Source organism: Hakea prostrata, chromosome 8 (assembly GCF_041222555.1).
Source record: "Hakea prostrata isolate BN-2017 chromosome 8, UWA_Hpros_2, whole genome shotgun sequence".
In the NCBI taxonomy this organism is placed as follows: Eukaryota; Viridiplantae; Streptophyta; class Magnoliopsida; order Proteales; family Proteaceae; genus Hakea; species Hakea prostrata.
In genome coordinates, this window is record NC_142607.1 from 46,121,162 (window position 1) to 46,146,760 (window position 25,599).

The 25,599-nt window shown below is 38.5% G+C and overlaps 1 protein-coding gene across 1 annotated transcript in view; it reads left to right on the forward strand.

The window, feature by feature from the left end:
• The window catches only part of LOC149008202 (serine/threonine-protein kinase CTR1-like), a 38,403-nt gene extending 16,481 nt beyond the window's left edge, over nt 1-21,922 (forward strand). The window contains exons 7-15 of the mRNA XM_089166083.1: nt 11-51; nt 5,012-5,080; nt 5,229-5,329; nt 5,565-5,649; nt 5,803-5,901; nt 12,868-12,936; nt 13,060-13,191; nt 20,608-20,702; nt 20,802-21,922. Coding sequence (XP_089022209.1) covers nt 11-51; nt 5,012-5,080; nt 5,229-5,329; nt 5,565-5,649; nt 5,803-5,901; nt 12,868-12,936; nt 13,060-13,191; nt 20,608-20,702; nt 20,802-20,907 — 797 coding nt within the window. The 3' untranslated portion in view covers nt 20,908-21,922. The remainder of the gene's footprint in view (nt 1-10; nt 52-5,011; nt 5,081-5,228; nt 5,330-5,564; nt 5,650-5,802; nt 5,902-12,867; nt 12,937-13,059; nt 13,192-20,607; nt 20,703-20,801) is intronic.
• Nucleotides 21,923-25,599: the final 3,677 nt, after the last annotated feature.

Consider the following 25,599-nt stretch of genomic DNA (forward strand, 5'->3'; position numbering starts at 1 on the left):
TAAATTTCAGGTTCTTTTGGAACTGTCCATCGTGCTGATTGGAATGGTTCGGTATGCTGATTTTAATCCTTGGCTTTTTACTGTTAATTTTGGAACTTATCAACCGCTTGATACATTGTTTACATTTGTCTCCAGTGATTAGGTTTGTTCTCATTAGTTTCTTTTTCATTGTGAGGTTATAATGATTGGGATCATGGTGGGAGATCTCGCGAGATCTCGCCGAGATCTCGCGAGATATCTCGTTTTTTTGGCTTGGCGAGACGAGATGGACAGCGAGAGCAGCGAGTTGGGATATCTCGCTCGAGATCTCGCCATATCTCGCCCTGGATCTCGCTGGAACTCTCAATTTTTACATTTTTTTGTGTATTTTGGTTGAATTTTCACTTGCAACTACTCTTAACACATCTACAACAAGGAAGATCAATCATTCTCTACTTGACTTATGAATTTATGATTTAATGACTTATATAGAACTTCTAATGTTGTATAATTATTTTTTTCTTGAAAATTGAGATTGTGATACTCATATGGATGGAATTTTATAACATTTAAGTTATTTGATGCATTTGATATACTTGCTTTTTATTTATATGCCTTAAAGGTTCTATATTACATGTTGTATAACATTGCATTCCCTAATCCTACTACATTTCGGTTTCACACTATGGGTAGACTTAGAAATCATACATAGGGTTGTTTCTAACAAATCCAAGGCCACCAACGTGTTCAAAAGGCCTTAAATAAGCTAAATACCAAGTTTCAACCCAATTGGAACCCTAAAACTCACCGAGATGGGCCACCAAGTTGACGCCAAAAAGTTGTATATCTCGACCGAGATCTCACCGAGATGGTCGAGATCTCTCTTTTTCAAGGTGGCGAGATCTCTCTCGAGAGCGAGATCTTCTACCATGATTGGGATTTTAGCTGGCATTTTGTTTCATAGCTATTGTGCAATCAACTACTAATACAATAAGAAATCAGAGAGATTCTCTGGAATGAAACGTGCAAGCAAGCTCTTCCCCAGAGCATTACAATGGCAGTTGTACCTCGTGTATCTAAGGGAGTCACCAGTGCAGACAAATCTTGGATCAGATCTGTTGTCATTTGTAGGACAGATTGAAGGTCATATCTTAGTAGCCGAACCACCTGATGCATAATTTCATCCTTGTTGAGGTCCAATCTTCTAGTTCTGCTTTCATACAGGCTACTAGGACAGAAATCAGGATTTTGTTTACCATCAATTACCATGGATGAAATATTCCTCGTGACTATGATTTTCAATTTCAATGCATGGTACTTTATGTTTAATTCATACATCAATGCTTAATGAACCTGATGGCCAATTGCGATATTTATTTTGCACAGTTCCAAATATTAATAAAGTAGAATGATTGACTGAGGTTGCAAATGATATGTATTTAATGTTTTACAATTAACCTCTTTTTACTGGGTTCTTTGGTAGAATTGAGGAATCTAGTTAACATTCTAAATATGCAAATGAGGAAAATATTATAAATTGAAAAGTTGGAAATTATACATCTAATAAAAACTGAAAAGGAGTTCAGTCTCCGAATAGTCTCATATAGCCCAGAAGGTTCTCGTTATGTTCAGTTCTATAAAGTCAGCTTAAGTTCTCTCTCTCTCTCTCTCTCTCTCTTGCACATACACACACAGAATACACATTTGATCAGGCATTCTGCATCCCTCATCCTAGGAATATCTCATTCAGATGAAGAGCTATATGTTGTAATACTGTTGTGGATGAATTAGCTAGAGAATTATGTTTTGGGGCGAAAAGCATGTTGGGGGTAAGATGGAGGTGAAAGTTGCAAGTCAACTCAATTTTAAGTTTCTAATGGGTTATATGGATAATCGATCATGGGCTAATTCTATAGTCCCAACTCCAAGTATACACCATTCATTGAACTTTGGTGTTGTATGCTACCAAAGCAAGGGCATCTGCGAAGGGCATCCGGCAATCTGATAGGGTTATCTGGGCTAGTCCTGTGGGGTTGGCTCCAGCTTTAATTGTGTGGAATTATAGTTAGAAGACTTGCATACTTACATTGTTGCAACTTGTATGGCATGTAGGATTGTAAGTAAGCACTCATTATTTGTTGTGTGTTTTCCCTCAAGACTGCGGTGGAACACACCCTGTGGAGATTCTCCTTTTAGATGTTGGCACTGGTATAGAGGTTCCTATGGAGCAAGATGTGCCTACCCACATGCGGCTAGTGGTGCAGAGACCACTGAGCTGTCAGATACCGGACATGATGCCTTGTCTGTGTGCTATTCATGCTTGTATGGTATATAATTGGATACGTCGAATGGTATATATGCTAGTGGGATGAGACAGAAGTCTTATTTATTTTAGAATTGGGATATGTGGTTAAATGGTAATGGGAAACTGTGAATGAACTGTCAATAACTTTGGTAATTTCTTATAGTGAAATACTTATCATGGATTTGTAATTAACTCTGGACTCCGTTAAATATCTCATTTTATTCTTCATGTCATTGCCTATGATTCATACTATGAGTAGATGTATGGTTATTGTACCACCTCATTGATTCAAGAAGGGATGTTGGTGTGGTCAACATCGGATCATGAGTGGAGCCCGGCCCGTTGAAGATGGGGTGTGACGCCGAATGTGGGGGAAGGAGAAAGGGTATTTTGATTTAAATAGGTTGAAACTGTTGGTTGGATTGTGAGATCCGAATTATAGGCCTTCTTGATGAAAATCTGTAAGGCAGAATTTTACGGTTTTGGCTGGTTAAACTGCAACCAGTCAAATGATTTTGTTAGGAGGGTATGAAAATGATATGGTCCAAAGGGCTTGGAAATCCGATGGTCAGCCTGGACAAATATCTTCCCAAAAAGGAAGCTGTGTTCTTCTAGAAGATTAGGAGAGAAAAAGTGCAGACTTCAAATTTAGCTCATTGTTGTAATTTAGTGGCAGTGACTTTGAATGAGCAATAACTTTAAACACAAGCTGATTCCACAGCCACAGAAGAGTTTGGGCTTTAACAATCTCTTGGAATTTAAACACCAAGGAATCAGTACTTGGTCTTTAAACCCCAAGCACGAATAGCAATTTGAACTTAAACTGCCATCCACAGACAACAACCTGAACTTGAAACACCTAGGAGCTAATCATTCCAGGCTTTAAACACCAGACAGAAATTGCTCACAGTGAAGGAAGCCAGCAGCCAAGCTTGCAAGCAGCAATTTTAATGATCTAATAGTTGTCTTCAATTAGAGGCCCTATTACAGAAAGCTCAAAAATAGACTCTTACCCTAGAAGGGAAAGTCCTGAATCCCTTAACCTATTACGTAACTTAAAACTAATGAGGAAACTTAAGTAGTCTCAAAATAAAGTCCTAATTACATTCCAGTAATTAGCCATGTGCTTGTAACATGTTGGCTTGAATTGGACCATGTGTTTAACTGGTTCAATCTTAAAGCATAAATATTAAATTATAAAGATGAATTTGTACTTAACCTAATTACCAATATTTTATGCCCATAAAAGTTGCACAGTACAATGTAAATTCATGGGATCAAAGGTATAACATGTATAGAACCCAATTATAAGCCATTTCCTAAGAAATTTGGGTCATGAATCTGCATCACTGTTGTCTACAAGAACTCTGTTTTGACATCTATTTTCTGTTGATGTTCCTTTCCTATGTCTCCTTCATTCTGTTCCTGTTTCACTTTGACCCTATATCTTGTACCCAAACTCCTCATAGACTTCCCTGCTGAGCCTAAACCGGGACCCTGCACCATCCTGGCTTAAACCCTTAGAGTTGAGAGGTTCTGCCATATTCAAGCCACAGTTAGGCTATCAGGGTAGGAAACTTGACTGGAATTTGGCCCTATGTGAGCTTGATTGTTGAGAGGTATCAGTTTTTTCTTAATCTGTCCTGGGGTAATATTTTCTATTTCCCTAACTTTGGAGGCACCCTCAAAGAGCTACAGAAGTAATCCAAAAAATACCTTCAAACAGATCTGCAACCCAGTCAAAGTGGTCATAAGAGACCTTAAACCAGCAGAATTTTCTTCTCAAACAGAGTGCAACTGAACTCAAATAAGGAACCAGAATATCCTTCCGCCAATCAATATCATTGTCCTGCAGCTGTATATCCTAAAAATCCTTTACCAAGAATAGAGGAACCCAGAAATTCTGAAAAAGAAAGTCCAAACAACTGATTCACAGTAGGATTGAAACAAGAAATCTGTAAAGGAATACCTGAAATAGGATATAGAGCTGTCTTCGAATAACGCACAAAGAAGACCTAGTTCTTCTTCATTCCACGAACCAGGCTTATAGTTGCACCAAAATATGCAGCAAAGGTGCTGCCCCCTAGCCGAGAGGACATAGAAACTTCAAAAAAGCTTTGGCAGTGACTTCTTAAGTAAAAGAAGAAAAATCTAAGGGAGGAGAAGCACGGTGGAAGTTTTCACACCACTTTTTGGTGATATAGCTTTGATACCATGTCAATTATAATTAGAACAAAGCAAAGAGAAGAAAAGAGAGAAGAGAGCTTAATCTTCCATGGAGCTTCATATACAGAACTTGTGAAGCCTCCTGTTCCAATAGCTTTTTTATATTAGAGAAAAAATAAAATTAGGAAAAGGACTCTTTTAAGTCCTAATCAAACTCAACAATCTGCCTCCAGTCTTATTGAGAATTAGCATCCGGTGTTAATTGGCACTAATTCTCGATGAACTGGAATTTCCCTTTCTACCCTTCTTGTCTAAGAATACTAAAAGTTAGGACATTTTCCAATTGTCCCAAGCAGACTGACAATGTGGTTATGACACTTTTAGTTCTTGGTTAGTTTGTTTCGAAGGTTGTACTGTACAGGTATTTGGTCCTCTCTCTAATGGACCATTTCTTGCATCTCAAACCATTTTCATCTTTTATGGCAAATGTTTACTCTTGGTGGTAACCTGAGTAGTCCGCTCTGGTTTCATCTCTACTTAAGCAATAATTTATGATGTCAGGATGTTGCCGTGAAGATTCTTATGGAACAAGAATTTCTTGCAGAACGCTTCACAGATTTCTTGAGGGAGGTATGCAGACATAACCCTTATGCTAAAGGGGAATGATTTTGGTGTTTCAACTTTGTTTAGTTTGATGAATCATTGGTCTCATTTTATATTATCTTCTCATACCAGGATTGTAAAAAAAAGTTTTAACTCCTTTCTTTTTCCTTACTAGGTTTTACTAATGAAACGCCTCCGACATCCAAACATCGTTCTTTTAATGGGTGCTGTTACTCAGCCTCCAAACCTGTCCATAGTCACAGAATATTTATCAAGGTTTCTCTGTGAGAGTTTCTTCTTAGATCTTTTGCTTTCCCCCTCCACCTCTTACCCCGGGGGAGGGGGTGAATTACATTTTTTTTTTTTTTTTTTTTTGGTAATTGGTGAATTACATTTTGAGCTATCAATTTATGTTAGTACATGGATGAGACATTGCTTTAACCACATTTTAAGCAATCAGTTGCAGTTCCAGTTTTATGAAATAATTATGACCATGGGCCTTGAATTGCAGGGGCAGTTTGTACAGGTTGTTGCATAAACCAGGCGCAAGAGATGTCTTGGATGAAAAGCGCCGGTTAAACATGGCATTTGATGTGGTATGCCTTTATCAGATTTCATCTTCTATATTGTTATTTAAATTTATCTTTATCAATAATCATTTCTTGAATATTTTTATTATTATTACATTTTGATTCTTATCCAAAGTTCCGATGTGTTACTTTCATTTGCTTTTTTATTGTGTGGAACAGGCAAAAGGAATGAATTATCTTCACCGCCATAATCCACCCATTGTCCATAGAGATTTGAAGTCCCCGAATCTTTTAGTGGACAGAAAATATACTGTTAAGGTATTTAAGTGCTATTCTGCTTTTCCGCAAAGCTATTCACAATTGATCCCTATATCAGATGAGGTTGAAGGCGTTTGTTCTATTTGATGGGTTTTTTCCTCATTGGATCCATTAGAAGAAATTTTCTGTTACTTGTACTTATTATGATATATATAGTATAGGTCCTTAGAACTGTATGCACAGATGAAATCCTATGTTATGCAAAATGAGCCATCTTCCATTTACTTGCACGTTATGTGTACTCTCCTTTATCCAACCAATCTTTTTGTTAATGATACGTTATTATTTATTTGGTGATTAAATCTTTTTCATTCAAATAATGTGGACCTTTTTCTTTAAATTACCTTCTATTAGCTATTTGTCCATGTTGCATTCAATCCAAATTTGGTTGCAGCTTGCACAGATTGATAGAGCTAATGATATTCTAAAAGTTTTGGATTACCAGATTACTTAAGTGTAAACATTTTGGTGTCCTTTCATCATGCATTGCCTGAAGCACATTCAGATATGTTATAGTTTTTTGTGTCCAGACTTCCATTTCCCAATGTATCTCATCCTTTCTTGATTGTGGACATATCATTGAGTTTCTATTGCTGTCTCTTAAGAAACAAGCAAGGGTTGACTGTAGTTCCTATGAAGTGGGAAAACTTCATTGGAGTATTGGAGTTTACTGTTTCTTTTCTTTTTTTATTTTATTGGAGTTTACTGTTTCTCAAGAGCATGGCTATGGCTATTGGGCAGGTTTCCATGGGCTGGGTAGTTGCCTGCCTTATTCTAACTTAGGTCCCTGGGTGGTCCTTCGCCCTCTCTTGTTCTCCCTATAAATAGTAATATTTATACTAGTTTGTGTATAATTTGCATAAAGGTGAAAAGCATGCATCATTTATTTTTCCACCACATCCCACCTGGGTGGAAATGAGTATGAAAAAGGAAGAAGAAAGAATTCAAATTATTGTAAAACTTCACTTGTTTACTGTTGGTAGAATGGCTTATTGTGATCAGTGTGATCTCAAGCCCTCTATTTATAATAAAGTGGAAACAACCCTATTACATAAATACCCTCACTTAGGTAAAAAGAAATAGATATTTACATGAATACAAACTCTAATTGAACTCCTAGTAGAATCCAACACTCCCCCTCAAGTTGAGGCATAGATATTAGTCATGCCCAACTTGCCTACAATAGGAAGGAAATCTCTTTCTTTCAAACCCTTAGTGAAAACATCTGCTACTTGGTCTCCAGATCTCACAAAAGACATGCAGATAAGCCCTTGTTCCAACTTTCCTTTGACAAAAAACCTGTCAATCTCAATGTGCTTAGTTTGATCATGTTGCACCGGATTATTAGCAATACTAATAGCAGCCTTGTTGTCACAATATAACATCATAGGGTTTGGAACTTGGACTCCAATATCTTGTAGCAAGCCTTTCAACCATAGTAGCTAACAAACTCCACGAACCATAGCTCTATATTCGGTTTCGATACTAGATAATGCTACCACATTCTGTTTCTTACTTATCCAAGTAACTAGATTACCTCCAACAAAGGTACAGTAACCTGAAATTGACTTCCTGTCTGGAGATCCAGCCGCAAGATGTATGCTTCTACTTTTAGATTATCAGTGGGTGACAAAAATATTTCTTTTCCAGGAGTTCCCTTCAAATACTGTAGTATTCTGGTAACAGCCTTCATATGAGCTAAATATGGATCATGCATGAATTGGCTCACTATCCCCACGGCATAAGCGATGTCTGGCCTGGTGTGGGACAAGTAAATAAGCTTCCCTGCCAGCCTTTGGTATCTTCCTTTGTCCACTAGTTCTCCCTCTTTTCTTTAAGTTTAGCTCCACCTTCAATAGGGGTATCAACTGCTTTACACCCCAACATTCCCACTTCTGATAATAAATCTAGGACATACTTTCTTTGGGATAGAATATACCCTTCTTTGATCGAGCCACCTCAATTCTTAAGAAATACTGTAACTTCCCTAGATCTTTAATCTCAAACTCTCTGCCAAGAAAGTCTTTCAACGTTTGAATTTCTTCACCATCATTCCCTATGATGACAATATCGTCTCATGACAATGAGAGTGTGATGTTAGTACCGACTTCTTGACAAATAGTGTATGATCAACATTGCTTTGCTTGTACCCAATAGAGTCATTGCCTTCAGAGGCGTCCAACTAGCATCTGGAGCTGTTTTAACCCATAAATTGACCTCTTCAACCGACAAACTTTCCCTGCAGATTGTCATCGACAAACCATGTGAGATTTCCATATGGACTACTTCCTCTAACTCCCCTGTAGGGCATTCTTTACATCTAGTTGGTGCAAGTTCTAGTCTTTGTTCACAACTACGGACAACAAAACTTTGACAGTGTTTAGTTTCGCAACATGGGCAAAAGTCTCCTGATAATCAATCCCATAGGTCTGGGTAAACCCCTTTGCAACTAGTCTACCTTTCAACTTGTTGATTGATCCATCCATATTTTGTTTAACCATAAACACCCATTTGCAACCCATTGGTTTTTTTCCTGGAGGAAGTGTAACCAGCTCCCAAGTTTCATTTTTCTTCATTGCCCCCATTTCCTCTACCATAGCTGCCTTCCATCTCTTATCAACATAGGCTTCCTGCCAACTTTTAGGAACAGATATAGATGATCGAGAGGATATAAAAGCACGGTAAGAGTCAGACAAAGAGTCATAAGAGACATATTTAGCTATGGGATGCTGAGTGCAAGATCGGACTCCTTTTCTCACATCAATAGGCAGATCAGAAGAAGATACCTCGGGGAACGGAGAATCGATTCTGGAGCGGAGGCTGAAGTGGTAACGTGTCACCTTTGTCCACCTGCTTTAGCCGGTTGTAATTCTTCCTCTGATAAGTCTGCACCTCCTTATTTTGGTCAATATTGTTTTGAAAGACCTCAACAGTGTGCCTGTCAGGAGTGGTCTCCCCTTGGCTAGGTTCTTCATATGATTCAAAAAATGAAGGGGGAGGATTAGAGTCCTCAGGTATTCTGACCAAAGTCTCCCCTGTTCAGGAAACTCTTCTTGAAATCTTAAGTTGTGTTGGTGTGTGATAGGAAGATCTAGAGTTGGAAAGAACACCTCTCCTCTAGGACTCTCCTCCTGAAGAGGTGTATAGTAAGGGCAAGACTCATTAAAAATTACATCCATGGACACAATGGTTTTCTTAGAAGGATGTTGATAACATTTGTACCCTTTCTGACTAGTAGAATACCCAAAAAATATGCAACGTAGGCCACGGGGAGCCAACTTTACTCTGGTGGGCTGTGATTCGGGCATAACACTGTGAATCTCGCATAACACACACATCCAAAAATCTTTGTGGGAATAATAAAAGAAGAGGCTCCCTGGAGAATCTCATTAGGACATTTAAAACCATGTATCATACTATGCATCCTATTCATAAGGTAAGAAGCAGTGAGTACAGCATCACTCCAGTATTGGTCAGGTACATTTATAGCAATCATAATTGAACGGGTTATCTCTAAAAGATGCCGATTCTTCCTTTCAGCAACCCCATTTTAGGCAGCCGTATCAACACAACTGGTCTGGTGTATTATGCCAAAGTCAGAGAGATATCTTTGAAATCCACCATCAATATACTCTGTGCCATTGTCACTGAAAAGGATCTTCACAGTGGCATTGAACTGAGTTTTAATCATATTATGAAAATCACGAAACATCGAAAAACCTCATTTTTTTTGTTTTAAAAGATAAATCCATGTAGAACGAGAGTGACAATCAATAAAAGTAACAAAGTACCTATGGCCAGTAATAGACACACATTGGCAGGGACCCCACACATCGGTATGAATGATTTCAAAAGGAATAGATTTTCTATTATGAAGAGAAGGTAAATAAGTAGAACGAGTCTGCTTCGCAAAAATGCAGGCTTCACAAAAAAAATCATCCTCGTTACGAGAAGAAACCAAATTAGGAAATATTTTATTAAGAGTTCCTAGAGGGGGGTGACCTAGCCTACGGTGCTACTGATGAAGGTCTGATATTACCGAATGGACCGGATTAGAAGATGTAATCAGAGCAGAAGCAGATCCTCCTATCGGCTCGAGCAAATAAAGTCCATTGTCTAGTTTACCACGTCCAATCTCCTTCCCCGTGACCAGATCCTGGAAGACACAGTAAGATGGGAATAAAGTCACTTTACTATTCAGGTCATGCGTAAGACTACTGATAAAGAGCAAGTCAGTAAAAAAGAGGGAACATGTAAAACTTTAGACAAAGAAAGTGATAGAGAATGCTGAATGGTCCCTTTTCCAGCAATGGAAGAATAGGAGCCATCAGCAATTCGAATTTTATCCTTTCCAGAAGTTGGAGAATATTGTAAGAAAAAGGAGGATAAACCTGTCATATGATCTGTGGCTCCTGTATCAATGATCCAAGGAGTAGAAACTGAAGAAACTTTGAAGCCTGTAAAACTTTTACCTGAAGTAGCAAGGTAGGAGTTGGTATGAGTAGTAGGGAAGCAGTGGTAGAGGCTGTACTTGTAGTAGAAGACTACAGAATACGTCACAGAGTAGCTAACTCCTCCTATGAAAAACCAATGTCTGTCGAAGGTGTTGTGGAAACTATTTCAGAAAGATTAGCTTTTGGTTTTCTCTTTCTTTGTGCTCTTTTTTGCTCAAAATCAGCAGGCTTCCCATGCGGTTTCCAACAATTGGCCTTGGTATGATATGGTTTGTGACAGTGCTCACACTTGACAATCTCCTTAGCCGGATCAGATTTAGTGCGAACAGATTGTAAGGCTGATTTCTCCACAATAGGAGTATGAAGCATGGCTAATCGATGAGTTTCCTCACACTGAACAAGAGCATAAGACTGTTCTAGTGTAGGAAAGGGAGAACAACTTAATACTTGCACTCTGATCTAATCGTACTCCACATTCAAACCTGCCAAGAAGTCATATACCTGAATCTTATCAATGTGCTTCCTATAAGTAGTCACATCATCTGGATTAGTGGGTGATCATCCCCATAATGATCCAACTCCTGCCAAAGAGAGCGCAACTCAACATAATATTGGGCCACAGTCTTCCTTTTGGGTAGTCTCATGAAGCTTCTTTCGTGGCTCATAAACCTGTGCATCATTCCCCGATTGTCCATATGTTTCAGTAGTAGCCTTCCAAATTTGGGCTGCAGTATAAAGTAATAGGTATCCATGGGCAATCTTTGGATTCATGGAGTTCAAAAGGAATTATATAATAAGAGAGTCATTCGAGATCTAATTATCCTGTGAAACACCTGTGGTAGTAGGTTGGATAGTGGTGCCTGTAATGTGTCCAACAAGTCCTCTTCCAGCAATAGTCAAGTAAGCAAATCGAGACCAAATTAAATAATTTGTTCCATCAAATCTTACTGAAAGAGGATGAAGAGTGGAATAATGTGCGGAGCCAGTGGGAGCAATAATACCATCGGTAGTTGTCATGTTGAAAAATTGTTGCAGTTCTTCAATCGTCACCCTTCAACTGAAACGTCGCAGAATGTAATAGCCAAACCACGATTCAAAATGTGCATATAAGAAACACCATGTGTCTTTCTTTCTTTCTTCTTTTTTTTGGAAAATGACAAATACGTCCCTAACAATCTAAATTTACAATCAAGTCCTTGGAATTATGCAAATTTACACATAAGTCCCTGAAACTGTGTAAATGTGTAAATAAATCCCTAAAAACTTATAAATTTTCAATTAGGCGTCTGAAACTATGTGTGTTTACACATAAGCCCCTGAAAATGTATAAATTTGCAAATAAGCCCCTGGCAATATGCGGAATTACCAAAATATCCTTGAAGAATTTAAATTTACAAAAACCAAACCCCTCTAACCTACGATGTTTGTTCCATGGAGGAGAAGGGAGTAGGAGAAAACCTGGTTCGATTCAAAGCAGAGTAGCTTCTTCTCTTCTACTTTCCTCTTTTTTTCTGGTTGGATTCAAAGCAGGAGCAGCAGCTTCTCTTCTACTTTTTTCTGTTACTGTTCTTCTCGAATCGAGGTGGTAGATGCAGCAAGCAGCGACAAGCAGTGGAACTGAAGAACAGAGAAAAAAAACTGAACTGCCAGAAAAAAAGAGCTGATAGTTGCGATGGGTGCTGCGAAACTGAAGAACAAAAAAAGGAGATGGAACTGCCAGAAGAAAAAAAAAGGAGCCGATGGGTTGCGATGGGTGCAGCGGAACTGAAGAACAGAAAAAGAAGGCGGAAGTGCCTGTGAAGAAAGAAAGAAAAAAAGCGATGGGTTTTTTTGAAAAAAAATTCAGGGAATTACGATGGGTTTGAAAAAATTAGAAGCGAAAGAGAGATGTTTGCTTTGTTCTCTTTTTCTCTCGTCCCTAATCGAACTTAGGCTCTGATGCTATGTTGGTGGAATGGCTTATTGTGATCAGTGTGATCTCAAGCCCTCTATTTATAAAAGTGGAAACAACCCTATTACATAAATACCCTTACTTGGGTAACAAGAAATAGAAATTTACATGAATACAAACTCTAATTGAACTCCTAGTAGAATCCAACATTTACTAACTTCCTTCCCCCCCCCCCCCTCCTTCCTTTTTTTGTTCCCTAAATAATTTTTTTTGCTGTAAAGCTGTTGCTAGAAATAGTGGCGTGTTAGTGCATAGATTTAATCTGTATGTATAAGCACTTAACTGGCTAGGCACCGTGACAACTAAGCTCAAGGACATGAGTGAAGGTAAGAGGAGAGATTACAGACAATATACAAGAACTAATAAGAAAGGATAGCTTTAACAGCTATCAGGGATTAGGAATAGCGTGAGCATTTCTTGCAGTTGGACTATTGTTCTTGATCTGCAGTTCTGTCAAAGGATGATTTTGGAGCTTCTTACTTTCTTCAAGATTACTGAACTTCCATTTTCCTTTTCTACAGCAGGTTTTCTAGCTTGACTTTCTATCTTGATTGTATTCAGATATGTGATTTTGGCCTTTCCCGTTTGAAGGCAAATACATTTCTTTCGTCTAAGTCAGCAGCAGGAACGGTAAGTTCTTCTGAAATTGAATATTGATTAGTATCGTATTAATTTTCTTGCATTATGTGGACATAAAATGGAAGTCTCCAAACAATATTACTTACAATCCCTTTTTTCTTCACTCTAATTTAGCCCGAGTGGATGGCCCCTGAAGTTCTACGTGATGAGCCATCAAATGAGAAGTCAGACGTTTACAGTTTTGGAGTAATATTGTGGGAACTTATGACACTGCAACAACCATGGGGTAACCTAAATCCAGCGCAGGTTTGTTTATTGAATCCTTATTAGGATACTTTTTTGGGAAAATGGTTGGAGAAAGGATATTTTTATTATAGCTACTTTACCTTGGTCAAGAAAGATTTTAGCCCAGGAAGTATGTGGATCAGGTTCAGCTAATAATCTAGGTCTGTTTGACCAGAAGTGCAGTAAAAACTGTAATTGGCAATTAAAGTTGTTAAGCAGGAACCTAAATAACGCAGCGGATTATCACAAGCATCACACAGAAGAACACAGCATTTACTTGTTTCGGTTAGAGACCTACATCCAAGGATGAGTCCAAAGGACTCATGGCACTATGCACAACCAAATCAATATCAAAGAGAGTTACAAGACACACAGAGACTCCTCACCAACACTCTCAAGAATAAAAACACAGTTTTTCAAGATTCTCTGCCATCAATCGAATAACCACACAGCCTTAACAACACAAAGGAAACCTATGAAGGAAAGATCTCACCAAGGCGAGAATACTCCATCACCTCGCCAATCTTGAAGCCAAAAACTCCGTCACCAAGAGCATTAAAGGGTTGGAAGAACCCTAAGTACTAGAGCAGTCACCGTAGCCAAGAAAACGATGAAGAAGAGAATGAAAACACTATTAAATTCTAAACCAACTTAAAACTATTTATGCAAAGCCTTGTAATGACAGAAATGCCCGCACTTAACATTAAAAATGGCATTTAAGTACAAATAAAAGACAATGACCAAATACCCATGACCATTACACCTACACTATAAATATCTCCAACTTGACTCTGATTTTAGCTGTGCAGAGTACCTGAATACACAAAGAACTTGTCAAATATAGATTAAATAAGGAACTAAACAGCAAGCACCTTTAATAGGTTCAAGGCAGTCTTGATGTTATTAATGGATACAACTTTGGTCCTAATATCAGCAAGATTGATAGAGGTATCAATCTTTTGAACCTTGACCAAACTTGTGGAGATACCATCCCTAATAAAGTGCTGTCTAACATCAGCATGTTTTACATTCATGAAACATGCTATTTTTAGAAAGACAAATGACATTTTGAGAATCACAAAACACAATAGAATGTATATCACCAAAACCAAGTTCCCCAAGGATACCCTTGAGTCATAGGGCTTCCTTGACAGCTTCACATAATGCAGTGTATTCAGGTTCAGTAACGGAAAGAGCTACCACATGTTGGAGGGTAGACTTCCAACTCACCAAATTACCACTAACAGTGAATAGATAATCAGACAAAGACCTTCTTTTGTCCAAGTCAGTTGCAAGATTAGAGTCACAGTACCCCATAATGCTTAAATTATTAACACAAGAGTCATCATATAACAGTTTATAACCAACTGAATTTCTCAAGTATCTCAAGGTCCACAAATTGCATTCCAGTGATCATCACATGGTCTACTAATGAATCTACACACAAGACCAACAACATATGCCAAATCTGGTCTAGTACAAACCGTAAAGTACATAAGAGACCCAATACGAGTCTGATAAGGCATAGTTGTTACAGGAACATTAGCAATTGTTTCTAACTTAAAATGAGCACCCATTGAAGTATCAACAGCTCTAGAATTCATACTACCAAACGTATCAACTAGCTTGTGCAAATAACCAATTTGTGATAAAGTGAGAATTCTGTCCCTATGAACATCAACACCCAAAATCTTTCTTACACCCCCTAAGTCCTTCATTTCAAATTCAAATTTAAGCATGCTCTTCAATTTGTAAATCTGGATTTTATCATTACAATTTGTGAGCATATCATCAATATATAACAAAAGATATATGAAGCATTTGGGTTTAAATTCATAATGGTACACACAATAAACATAATAGCTTCTTTTAAACTTATCTTAAGTATAAACTCGTCAAATTTTTTGTACCATTGTCTAGGGAATTGCTTCAAACCATATGGAGACCTTAACAACATACATACCGTGTTCTCATCACCTTTTCTTACAAATCCCTCAGGCTGAAACATATAAATTTGCTGCTCAAGTCTGCCATTTAAGAAGGCAGACTTGATATTTAATTGTTCCGACTCTAAGGCATAGATGGCAACAAGTGCAAGAAGCACCCAGATAGAGGTATGCTTGACCATAGGTGAAAACCTCATTATAGTAAATTTGTAGGATTCTACTAGGAGTCCAATTAGAGTTTGTATAGGAGTTAAATTAGAGTTTGCATTCATGTAAAATTCTATTCCTTGTAATAGTCTACTTTCCACTTAATTATAAATAGAGGGCTTGAGATCATGGATCAATAAGCCATTCTACTACAACCATTTCTTTCAACATGGCATCAGAGCCTAAGTTCGATTAGGATGTTCTTCTATTTTTTTCTCTTTCTTCAAACCCATAAACCCACATCAGATTATTTTTTTTCTCCAAAACCCTTCGCAGTTTTTTCTTGTTCTTCTACAACCTAATTCTGCAACCATTGTTTGGCAGAAATTTTTTCCCTTTTCAAACCCATCGCGCCGCTGCACTATTGTTTCAGTTCCACCTCGAAGACCAGAGAAGAATAAAAAGGGAAAGAAGAAGAGAAGAAGAACCACAACCTGCTGCTGCTTCTTGCGATTAGGAAAACAGTATCGCAGGCCACAACCTGCTGCTGCTTCTTGCCATTAGGAAAACAGAATCGCAGGTGCCTGCTGCTGCTTCTTGCGATTAGGAAAACAGAATCACAGGTGGCTGTTGCTGCTGCTTCAGCTAGAGATTGCATCGATCGCAAACCCTCGCAAATACATTGCAACCAATTTCTTTCTCTACACTACGATGGGCTCGACCAAGAAGAAAAGGAAAGAAGAAGAGAAGCCACCATCGCCATCGCCTTCACCTTAGCTGCTGCTGCATCATCTTCCCAATCGTGCCACAGATCTTCGATTTTTCAGTTTTTTTTTCAAAAGGTGAAGACTGAAAAACTGCAGACAATTTTTTCAACATGGCAACTATCGATGGTACTACTGCTCCCACCGGCCTTGAACATTACCCCACTCTTCATCCTCTTTCGGTAAGATTTGATGGGACAAATTATTTGATTTGGTCCCGATCTACTTACTTGACTATTGCTGGAAGAAGACTTGTTGGATACATTACGGGCACCACTATCAAACCTACTACCACAGGCGTTTCACAGGATAAATGGATCTCGAATGACTCTCTTATTATGTCATTTCTCTTGAATTCCATGATTCCAAATATTACTCGTGGATGTCTATTACTTGATACTGCTGCCCAAATCTGGAAGGCTACTACTGAAACATATGGACAGTTGGGGAATGATGCACAGGTTTATGATCTACGAAAGAAGCTTCATGAGACTACCCAAAAGGAACTAACTTTGGCCCACTATTATGCTGAGTTGCGATCTCTTTGGCAAGAGTTGGATCATTATGGGGATTATCACCCCACTAATCCAGATGATGTGGTGACTTATAAGAAGCACATTGATAAGATTCAAGTATATGACTTCTTGGCAGGTTTGAACGTGGAGTACGATTAGATCAAAGTACAAGTCTTAAGTCGTTCTCCCTTTCCTACACTAGAACAGTCTTATGCTCTTGTTTAGTGTGAGGAAAGTCGTCGATTAGCCATGCTTCATACTCCTATTATGGAGAAATCAGCTTTACAGTCTGTTCGCACTAAATCTGATCCGGCTAAGGAGATTGTCAAGTGTGAGCACTGTCATAAACGATATCATACTAAGGAAAATTGATGAAAACTCATGGGAAGCCTGCTGATTTTGAGCAAAAACGAGCACAAAGAAAGGGAAAACCAAAGGCTAATCTTTCTGAGACAATTTCCACCACACCCTCTGCAGACATTGGTTTTTCACAGGAAGAGTTCGCTACTTTGCGACGTATTCTGCAAGCTTCTACTGCCGGTACAGCCTCGACCACTATTTCCTCTACTACCCATACCAACTCCCACCTTGCTACTTTAGGTAAAACTTTTACAGGCTTTCAAGCTTCTTTAGTTTCTACTCCTTGGATCATTGATACAGGAGCCACAGATCATATGACAGGTTTATCCACCTCTTTCTTATAATATTCTCCAACTTCTGGAAATGATAAAGTTCAAATTGCGGATGGTTTCTATTCTTCCATTGCTGGAAAAGGGACCATTCAGCATTCTCCATCACTTTCTTTGTCTAAAGTTGTACATTTTCCCTCTTTCTCTACTAACTTGCTCTTTATCAGTAGTCTCACACATGACTTGAATTGTAAAGTGATTTTTTTCCCATCTTACTGTGTCTTCCAAGATTTGGTCACGGGGAAGGAGATTGGACGTGGTAAACTAGACAATGGACTTTATTTGCTCGAGCCGATTGGAGAATCTACGTCTGCTTTGACTACATCTTCTAATCCGGTCCATTCGGTAATATCAAACCTTCATCAGTGGCACCGTAGGCTAGGTCACCCCCCTCTAGGAACTCTTAAGAAAATATTTCCTGATTTTGTTTCTTCTTATAATTAGGATAATTTTTTTTGTGAAGCTTGCATTACTCGTTCTACTTATTTACCTTCTCTTCATAATAGAAAACCTATTCCTTTTATGCTAATTCATATTGATGTGTGGGGTCCCTGCCGACGTGTGTCTATTACTGCCATAGGTACTTTGTTACTTTTATTGATTGTCACTCTCGTTCTACATGGATTTATTTTTTAAAACAAAAAATGAGGTTTTCCGATGTTTTCATGATTTTCATAATATGATTAAAACTCGGTTCAATGCCACTGTGAAGATCCTTCGCAGTGACAATGGCACAGAGTATATTGATGGTGAATTTCAAAGATATCTCTCTGACTCTGGCATAATACATCAAACCAGTTGCGTTGATACGGCTGCCCAAAATGGGGTTGCCGAAAGGAAGAATCGGCATCTCTTAGAGATAGCCCATTCCATTATGATTGCTATGAATGTACCTGACCAATGCCCGTTCCATTATGATTGCTATGGATGTACCTGACCAATACTGAAGTGATGCTATACTCACTGCTTCTTACCTTATGAATAGGATGCCCAGTAGACTACTTGGTTTTAAATGTCCTAATAAGATTCTTCAAGGAGCCTCTTCTTTTATTATTCCCCCAAAGGTTTTTGAATGCTTGTGTTATGCCAGAATCACAGCCCACCAGAGTAAGCTGGTTCCCCACGGCCTACGCTGCATATTTTTAGGGTATTCTGCTACTCAGAAAGGGTACAAATGTTATCATCCTCCCTCCAGGAAAACCTTTGTATCCATGGATGTACTTTTTCATGAGTTTTGCCCTTACTATACACCTCTCCAGGGGGAGAGTCCTAAAGGAGAGGTGTTCTTTCCGACTCTAAATCTTCCTATCACACACCAACACAACTTAAGGACTCTAATCCTCCCCCTTCGATTTATGAACCAAGTGAAGAACCTAGCCAGGGGGAGACCACTCCTGTGAGACACACTGTTGGGGTCTTTCAAAACTAGATTGACCAGAATAAGGAGGTGCAGACTTATCAAAGGAAGAAATACAACCGGCTAAAGCAGGTGGAGAAAGGTGATACGTTACCACTTTCAGTCTCCTGCTCCAGAATCAGATTCTACTGAGTTATCTTCTTCTGATCTTCCTATTGTTGTTCGAAAAGGGGGTCAAATCTTGTACTCAACATCCCATAGCTAAATATGTTTCTTATAACTCTTTGTATAACTCCTACCGTGCTTTTATATCCTCTCTGTCATCTATATCTGTTCCTAAAAGTTGGCAGGAAGCCTATGTTGATAAGAGATGGAAGGAAGCTATGGTAGAGGAAATGCAGGCAATGAAGAAAAATGACACTTGGGAGCTGGTTACACTTCCTCCAGGAAAAAAACCAGTTGGCTCCAAATGGGTATTTGTGGTTAAACAAAATATGGATGGATCGGTCAACAAGTTGAAAGCTAGACTAGTTGCAAAGGGGTTTACCCAGACTTATGGGATTGATTATCAGGAGACCTTTGCCCCTGTTGCGAAACTAAATACTTTATCGAGTTCCGTTGTGTCTGTAGCTGTGAACAAACACTGGAACTTGCACCAACTAGACGTAAAGAATGTCTTCTTAAATGGGGAGTTAGCAGAAGAGGTCTATATGGAAATCCCACATGGTTTTTCCGATGACAATATTGCAGGGAAAGTCTGTCGGTTGAAGAGGTTAATATATGGGTTAAAACAGTCTCCTAGATGCTGGTTTGGACGCCTTCTGAAGGCAATGACTTCTATTGGGTACAAGCAAAGCAATGCTGATCATACAATATTTTTCAAGAAGTCAGGTACTAACATCACACTTCTCATTGTTTATGTAGACGATATTGTCATCACAGGGAATGATGGTGAAGAAATTCAAAAGTTGAAAGACTTTCTTTCAACTTTCTTGGCAGAGAGTTTGAAATTAAAGATCTAGGGAAGTTACAGTATTTCTTAGGGATTGAGGTGGCTCGATCAAAGAAAGGTATATTCCTATCCCAAAGAAAGTATGTCCTAGATCTATTATCAGAGTGGGAATGTTGGGGTGTAAAGCAGTTGATACCCCTATTGAAGCTGGAGCTAAACTTAAAGAAAAAAAGGGAGAACCAGTGGACAAAGGAAGATACCAAAGGCTGGTAGGGAAGCTTATTTACTTGTCCCACACCAGGCCAGACATCGCTTATGTTGTAGGGATGGTGAGCCAATTCATGCATGATCCATATTTAACTCATATGAAGGCTGTTACCAGAATACTACAGTATTTGAAGGGAACTCCTGGAAAAAGAATACTTCTTTTATTTATAAGAAATTAATAGGAAATACAATTTTATGGATACTCTTAGAAAGAAAGTCCTATATGAACTTCACCTATCGCCTATGGCTTGGTTGAGAGTTAGCATTAGGCAGTTATCCCTTTTTCTCTTTCCAAAATTACCCTTTAACAGTTGGCATTGGTATGCAAGCTGGGGGCCTGGCTCACTTCACTGCCTAACCCTTCAACATGAGACATGGCTGGGTGTTCTCTCTAGTACATGTAGCAATATTTGCTCTAGTATTTGGAGGAATCATGGATTGCAACTGTGATATTTCCTTTTTCTTTTGCCCTTCCAAATGGTCTTGATAATTTAGTAAATAGTCTTGGAGAAAATCGAAGTTTTTGATTCTTCACCCTAAACGTGTCTACTGTTATATATTAGTAAAACACTCTGTAATGTTTGTCCTGGGTTCCACTGGACTAGATCAGATAATTAATCAGTTGATCTCTGGCCTAGGCTGAGGGTGCAGTGTGCAAGGAATATGCTTTACATGGTATTTTGCTTCCCTTGTTTCGTTTTTGGTCCACCATAGATCATGATGCTGTTCTATTTTAATTTGTTTGTTGAGGTTATTGTTAAATTGATAAAACTGCTGGCTTATTAGCTTTCCTCTAGCAGGTGGTGGCAGCTGTTGGTTTTCAGGGCAAGAGGCTTGAAATTCCAAGCAATGTAAATTGTCAGGTGGCTTCCTTAATTGAGGCTTGCTGGGCTAAGTGAGTAATGTACTTATTTTCTTGATCAGACTTTTACAGCTTTTGCGTTCCTACATGTTACTTTTTCTTGTTTTCATGTGAAACTGTGTCAAACCGCAGAGAGCCATGGAAGCGTCCTCCTTTTTCTAGTATAATGGAATCCCTAAAGGAATTGGTCAAGCCTGCTACTGCACCAGTTCATGCAGACATCTCACAACTTACCTGAAGGGTTGGTGCACTTGCAAGAGGAACTCGTGAATGGGCCTCTGCTATCTTTAATGACCCAGTGGGTTGCCATGTTGAATTCCTTCAGTAAGACAGTTTAAGGATTATTTACTGGTTAAGAACTTGTGAGTTGAGACTCCATAAAACCTATAGCATGTAGTTTGCTAGTGCATTTGCAAGAATCCCTGACCTGTCCAATTGATGGGTTGCATCTAGCTGTTCTATGGCCAGACATCCTCTGTGTGCAGAATACAATACTTCCTGAATGGAGTAAAGAATTGGTTGATGTATGAATGATAGCTATCCTGTGAATTGGTTGGACAGATTCTATCAATGAACCATTAAGCGGTCGGTGATGGAAGATTGAGTGGAAGCTTGCAGTTATTTGTGGACTTCTCACAATCTTGAGGATCAATCTGTGATGTTCTTTATCAGGCAAACCAACTCTGAAGGTTCTCTCTTCACTATTCGGTGAACATGAGATTTTTAACAGTGGAACAGCCATTTCGTCCTCCTCATAGGTAATTGATACACATTGGCCAGTGCCAATCCCACCTTATCATCTGAAAATATATTGATTTTCAAGGTACATTCAGTCCTTTACATCAAACACCACCCAAAAAAGTGTTTTCTATCTGTGCTAATTTTGTATGTATTATTTATACATTTAAGTGGAAAATTATCATGGATTTGCCTGTTTCAGCTTCCGAAATCCCCCTCGTCGCTGTTGCAGGTGTGGTTTCCTCGGCAGTGGATGCTCTAAAACCATGGTGAAACATTCTTCAGTAAGGAAGTTCAGAATTACTAGAGAACTAGATATAAGTGAGGAAGGGTATTACCTGATAACTGAATGTCTAGAAAATTCTTCATTTTCAGTGGGATCAATTTACAAATAAACTACTAAAGCTCCCATGGAAATGATCAGAAACTCTGATAAAAATCTGTTACTTGGTGAGGTGCAACCCATGGCTTGGTAGCAAGGTCTCTTGCCATTGGTGGCAGAGAAGGGATTGAAATCTGCCTCATGTTTGTGGGAGGGGGGAAGTGGGGAGGGGAGAATCATGGTGACAATTTCACTTAATTCAAAAAAATTAAAATAATACAATGTAGAAAATTGCAAAATGCCTACTCTGATTATGAATTTTTATGTTAGTGTGGCTTTCTTCTCCTCCTGTCTCTCACGTACAATACTCTTTCATGCACCCCCATTCTGAGCTAAGGTTTGGGTCTTGATAAGGAGGCAAAAACAAGGAACCTCCTTTGTTCACAATAAACACAATGGGATGTTATGGTCAACAGTCTGGATTATGCTTTTCTCACTTTTTCTTTACATGCTTTGGTGGTTTTTCTTCTTAAATTATAGTGGAGAGGCTTGAAGGGAGCATGATCTTCTATCAAATCAAGCAATGGCCGAAAAGCATTTTTTTTTTTTAAAAAAAGGGTTAGCAACCCTAAAAAAGAAAACTACTCAAGCATGCAAATCTTATCCACCAATAGAATCTCTTCCAATTCTTGGGATGGATCCAGAAGAATCGTGAAGGTTCCTCTAAAGAAGTCGGTCTCTTCATGATCCAGTCAGCAGATCCATTCTTTTGGAAAATGGAAATAGTTTTTGAATGTGTGCACTAATGCGATTGGGGTTTGTCTTAAAGATAATCAAGATTCTTTCAATGCTTGGTAGCATGATTTGTTTCATTTTGTCGCCTGAATAATCATATTTTATCATTACAAAAAATAATAATTAAATTTTTTAGATTTTCTATACATTTTTTTTATAGAAGATTTTTGGATGATTACAAGCTTCCAAGAGTCCATTTTCATGCTGTACTCTCCACCACAATCATGGATCTTATTTCATTAAGAAAGAAGAATAAGAAGTTGTCTTTTCTTCATCTTCCTCCACCTTCGATCTCTGCTTCCTATAATCCCAAATTTAAGATATGCCTATGTTCATCCTGATTAATCTTCAAGTTTTTTTAGAAAGATGATGAGGTCACAGGAGTGTCGACGAGCTTTGTAAACATCAGTGCAGCTATAGATGCTCCAACTTTTAGAGGAAGGATCCATGGTTGAAGACCAATTCAACAATGTTTAAATATTTGTGTCTTAGGGTTTGAGTAGAAGTTGTAGAGAGAGAGAGGGACGAGCTTTCTACTTATACAAAAATTTAAAAAAATCCACACAGGAAATGTGATGTAGAGTGGAACATTGTTACATAACCAAACTCCTTGAAGAGAGAAGCCAATTGAATGGATAGGATCCCACCTTCTAGGTCTACTCCATGTTTTGAAATTGAATCTAGTGAACAAGGAGTTGTTTTATAAATTTGAAAAAATAAATGAAGTTTTGTAAAATATTTCTTTTCTCTCCATGGGTAAATTGGTAATTTTAAATTCAAGTGAACAAAAAACTAACATTGGATTTTTTGTAATATTATAAGTTCACTGATTGGGCAAAAATGAAATATTGGTCACTTAAGTGGCTAAGCAAGAGTTTGGAACCAACTTAAGTGGGCAAAAAAAAAAAAAAACTAATTTTATAATGCAACTTTTACATTGAGAAGAAGCTCAAGCCCTCAAGAGATTCACATTGTCATTTTGTCAATTGAACGAATTCATTGGAGTTGAGGTTTGTAATATTATTTTCATGAAACAAAATGTATGATCAAGATTGATTTAACTACATCCAAATCCAACCTATTTGTTGGTGCAACCTAGAAGGGGGGTGATTAGGTTGTACCTAGTGGTTTATAACAATTTTTCGGTTTGATTGCAATTTCAAAATGGATTGACAGTTCAAGATGAAATCTAATGAAAACGGCAATCACAAACACATAATTTATAGTGGTTCGACTCTACGAGTCTACGTCCACTCCTCTCTTAGCCTCAAGAGGGTGTTTCCACTAACGAATCTCTTTCAATACAATGGGTAGAGAATCGAACTCTTACAATCTTCGTTACGGGGCAAGAGTACCCTTTACAATCTTCGTTCACGGACAAGAGTATCCAATACAATGAATTCTAATCAACCTAAACTATAATTAAAATAACCAATTTACAATACGAAAAGTATTAGATATTACCTATCAAAGGAGAGTAACACTTTACCCTTTGAGTGCAAGTGATGCCATGAATGAATCAAGAATAACACGCATCAATATACTTCAGCAGCTTTCAATAACTCCAGGCTTTGCTTCAGTAAAAGCTTGAACTTTGGAATATCCCTCAAAGTTAACCGGAGTTGGGAGGACAGCAATAATGATAAAAACACCAAGAATTTGCTTTTTCACTTGTGAGTGAATATGTGCTTGATGGGGGAGAAGGATGATTCTCAAATGGAGGTGGTTGGGCTTTTATAGACCTCAAGTTACTGCCCTTCCCATTTCCCCAACGTATATAAAATCTTTGCGAGATTTTGCTCTAGACGGACGTCCGTCTGCCCAGACGGTCATCCGTTTCAAGGTATCCATTACAAACAACTGTAGATGATATTCTCTTTAAACTAGCCGTTATAGTCAAATCTGGGCCAAACAGACGTCCGTCTGGCCTGGACTAGCTCAGACGGGCATCCGTAAACAGACAGACGTCCGTCTGCTCAGACGGACATCCGTTTGGGCTCTGTTTTTCTAAACAGTTTTGGGCTGGGACATGGCTTGGATTTTTGGATCTTTTTGACAATCCTAAGCGTTGTACACCTTACTAACATGTCCTAGGTCACTCTAGTAACATGAATTACATATTATGGATACATTTACATGTGTGTGTATGCAAAGGTGTCCTAAGCCCTGATTTAGCCTAAGTCTTGATCTTTGACTTGGTCTTTGACTTGATCTTGATCAGTGGTCTTGATACTTCTCTTGACTTTGGTTCTTTGTCTAAGATGGTTTGATCTTGAGCTTGACTCTTTGGTAATTTCTTTGAACCGGATATTTACATCGAGATTCTCTGCAGTGATGAGCTGGACAAAATATATCTACATAAAAACATTAGTAGAGTGTTTGTCATTATCAAAACTGATTGGAGACTGATGTGACAAATGCTGACATGGCATTTTCCAACACTATTGATTGTGTGAATCAAATTGGAACCTATTCACAAAAGAAATGATAAGTGGAACAATTTTAACCCGGTCCACCTGAGGTTGGGCCGGATGATACAATGGTTCAGACCGAACTGGTTCACTTGGCAAAAACTGGTATAATATATTCAAATCAAAATTGGGTTGACTTTGGTTTTGTACTTCACATCCACGACCAAAATCGAAGGCCGACAAGCCGACCAAATCTAGAAGTTTAGGGTCTTGCTTGGGTCTTGCGTATTAAATGCGCAGGGTCCATCAAGCCACACACTATGGGTCATCGGATCTAAATTCGATCTTGACCATTGAAATTCAATTTTGACTGAGATTTGGGTCTGACGATCCAAAATATCAACTTGATGAGCATGCACATGACCCAAGCATGAGCCAAGCAATTTCCAGAAGTATAACGGTCAGTCTGGCAAAATCCAGAAATTGCTGACTTCACTTTCTGTAGAGAAAAGAGAATCTTTCTCCCCCAGTGGACTTAGGAAGAGTAGAACCAATCAACAAAACGTGATGTCAAAATAACAAATAATAAATCAATAAAAGCACGTGACCACAAATTTATTTACAACTGGCCCCTGTTGCAGATTCTTTTCGAATCTCGAATCTT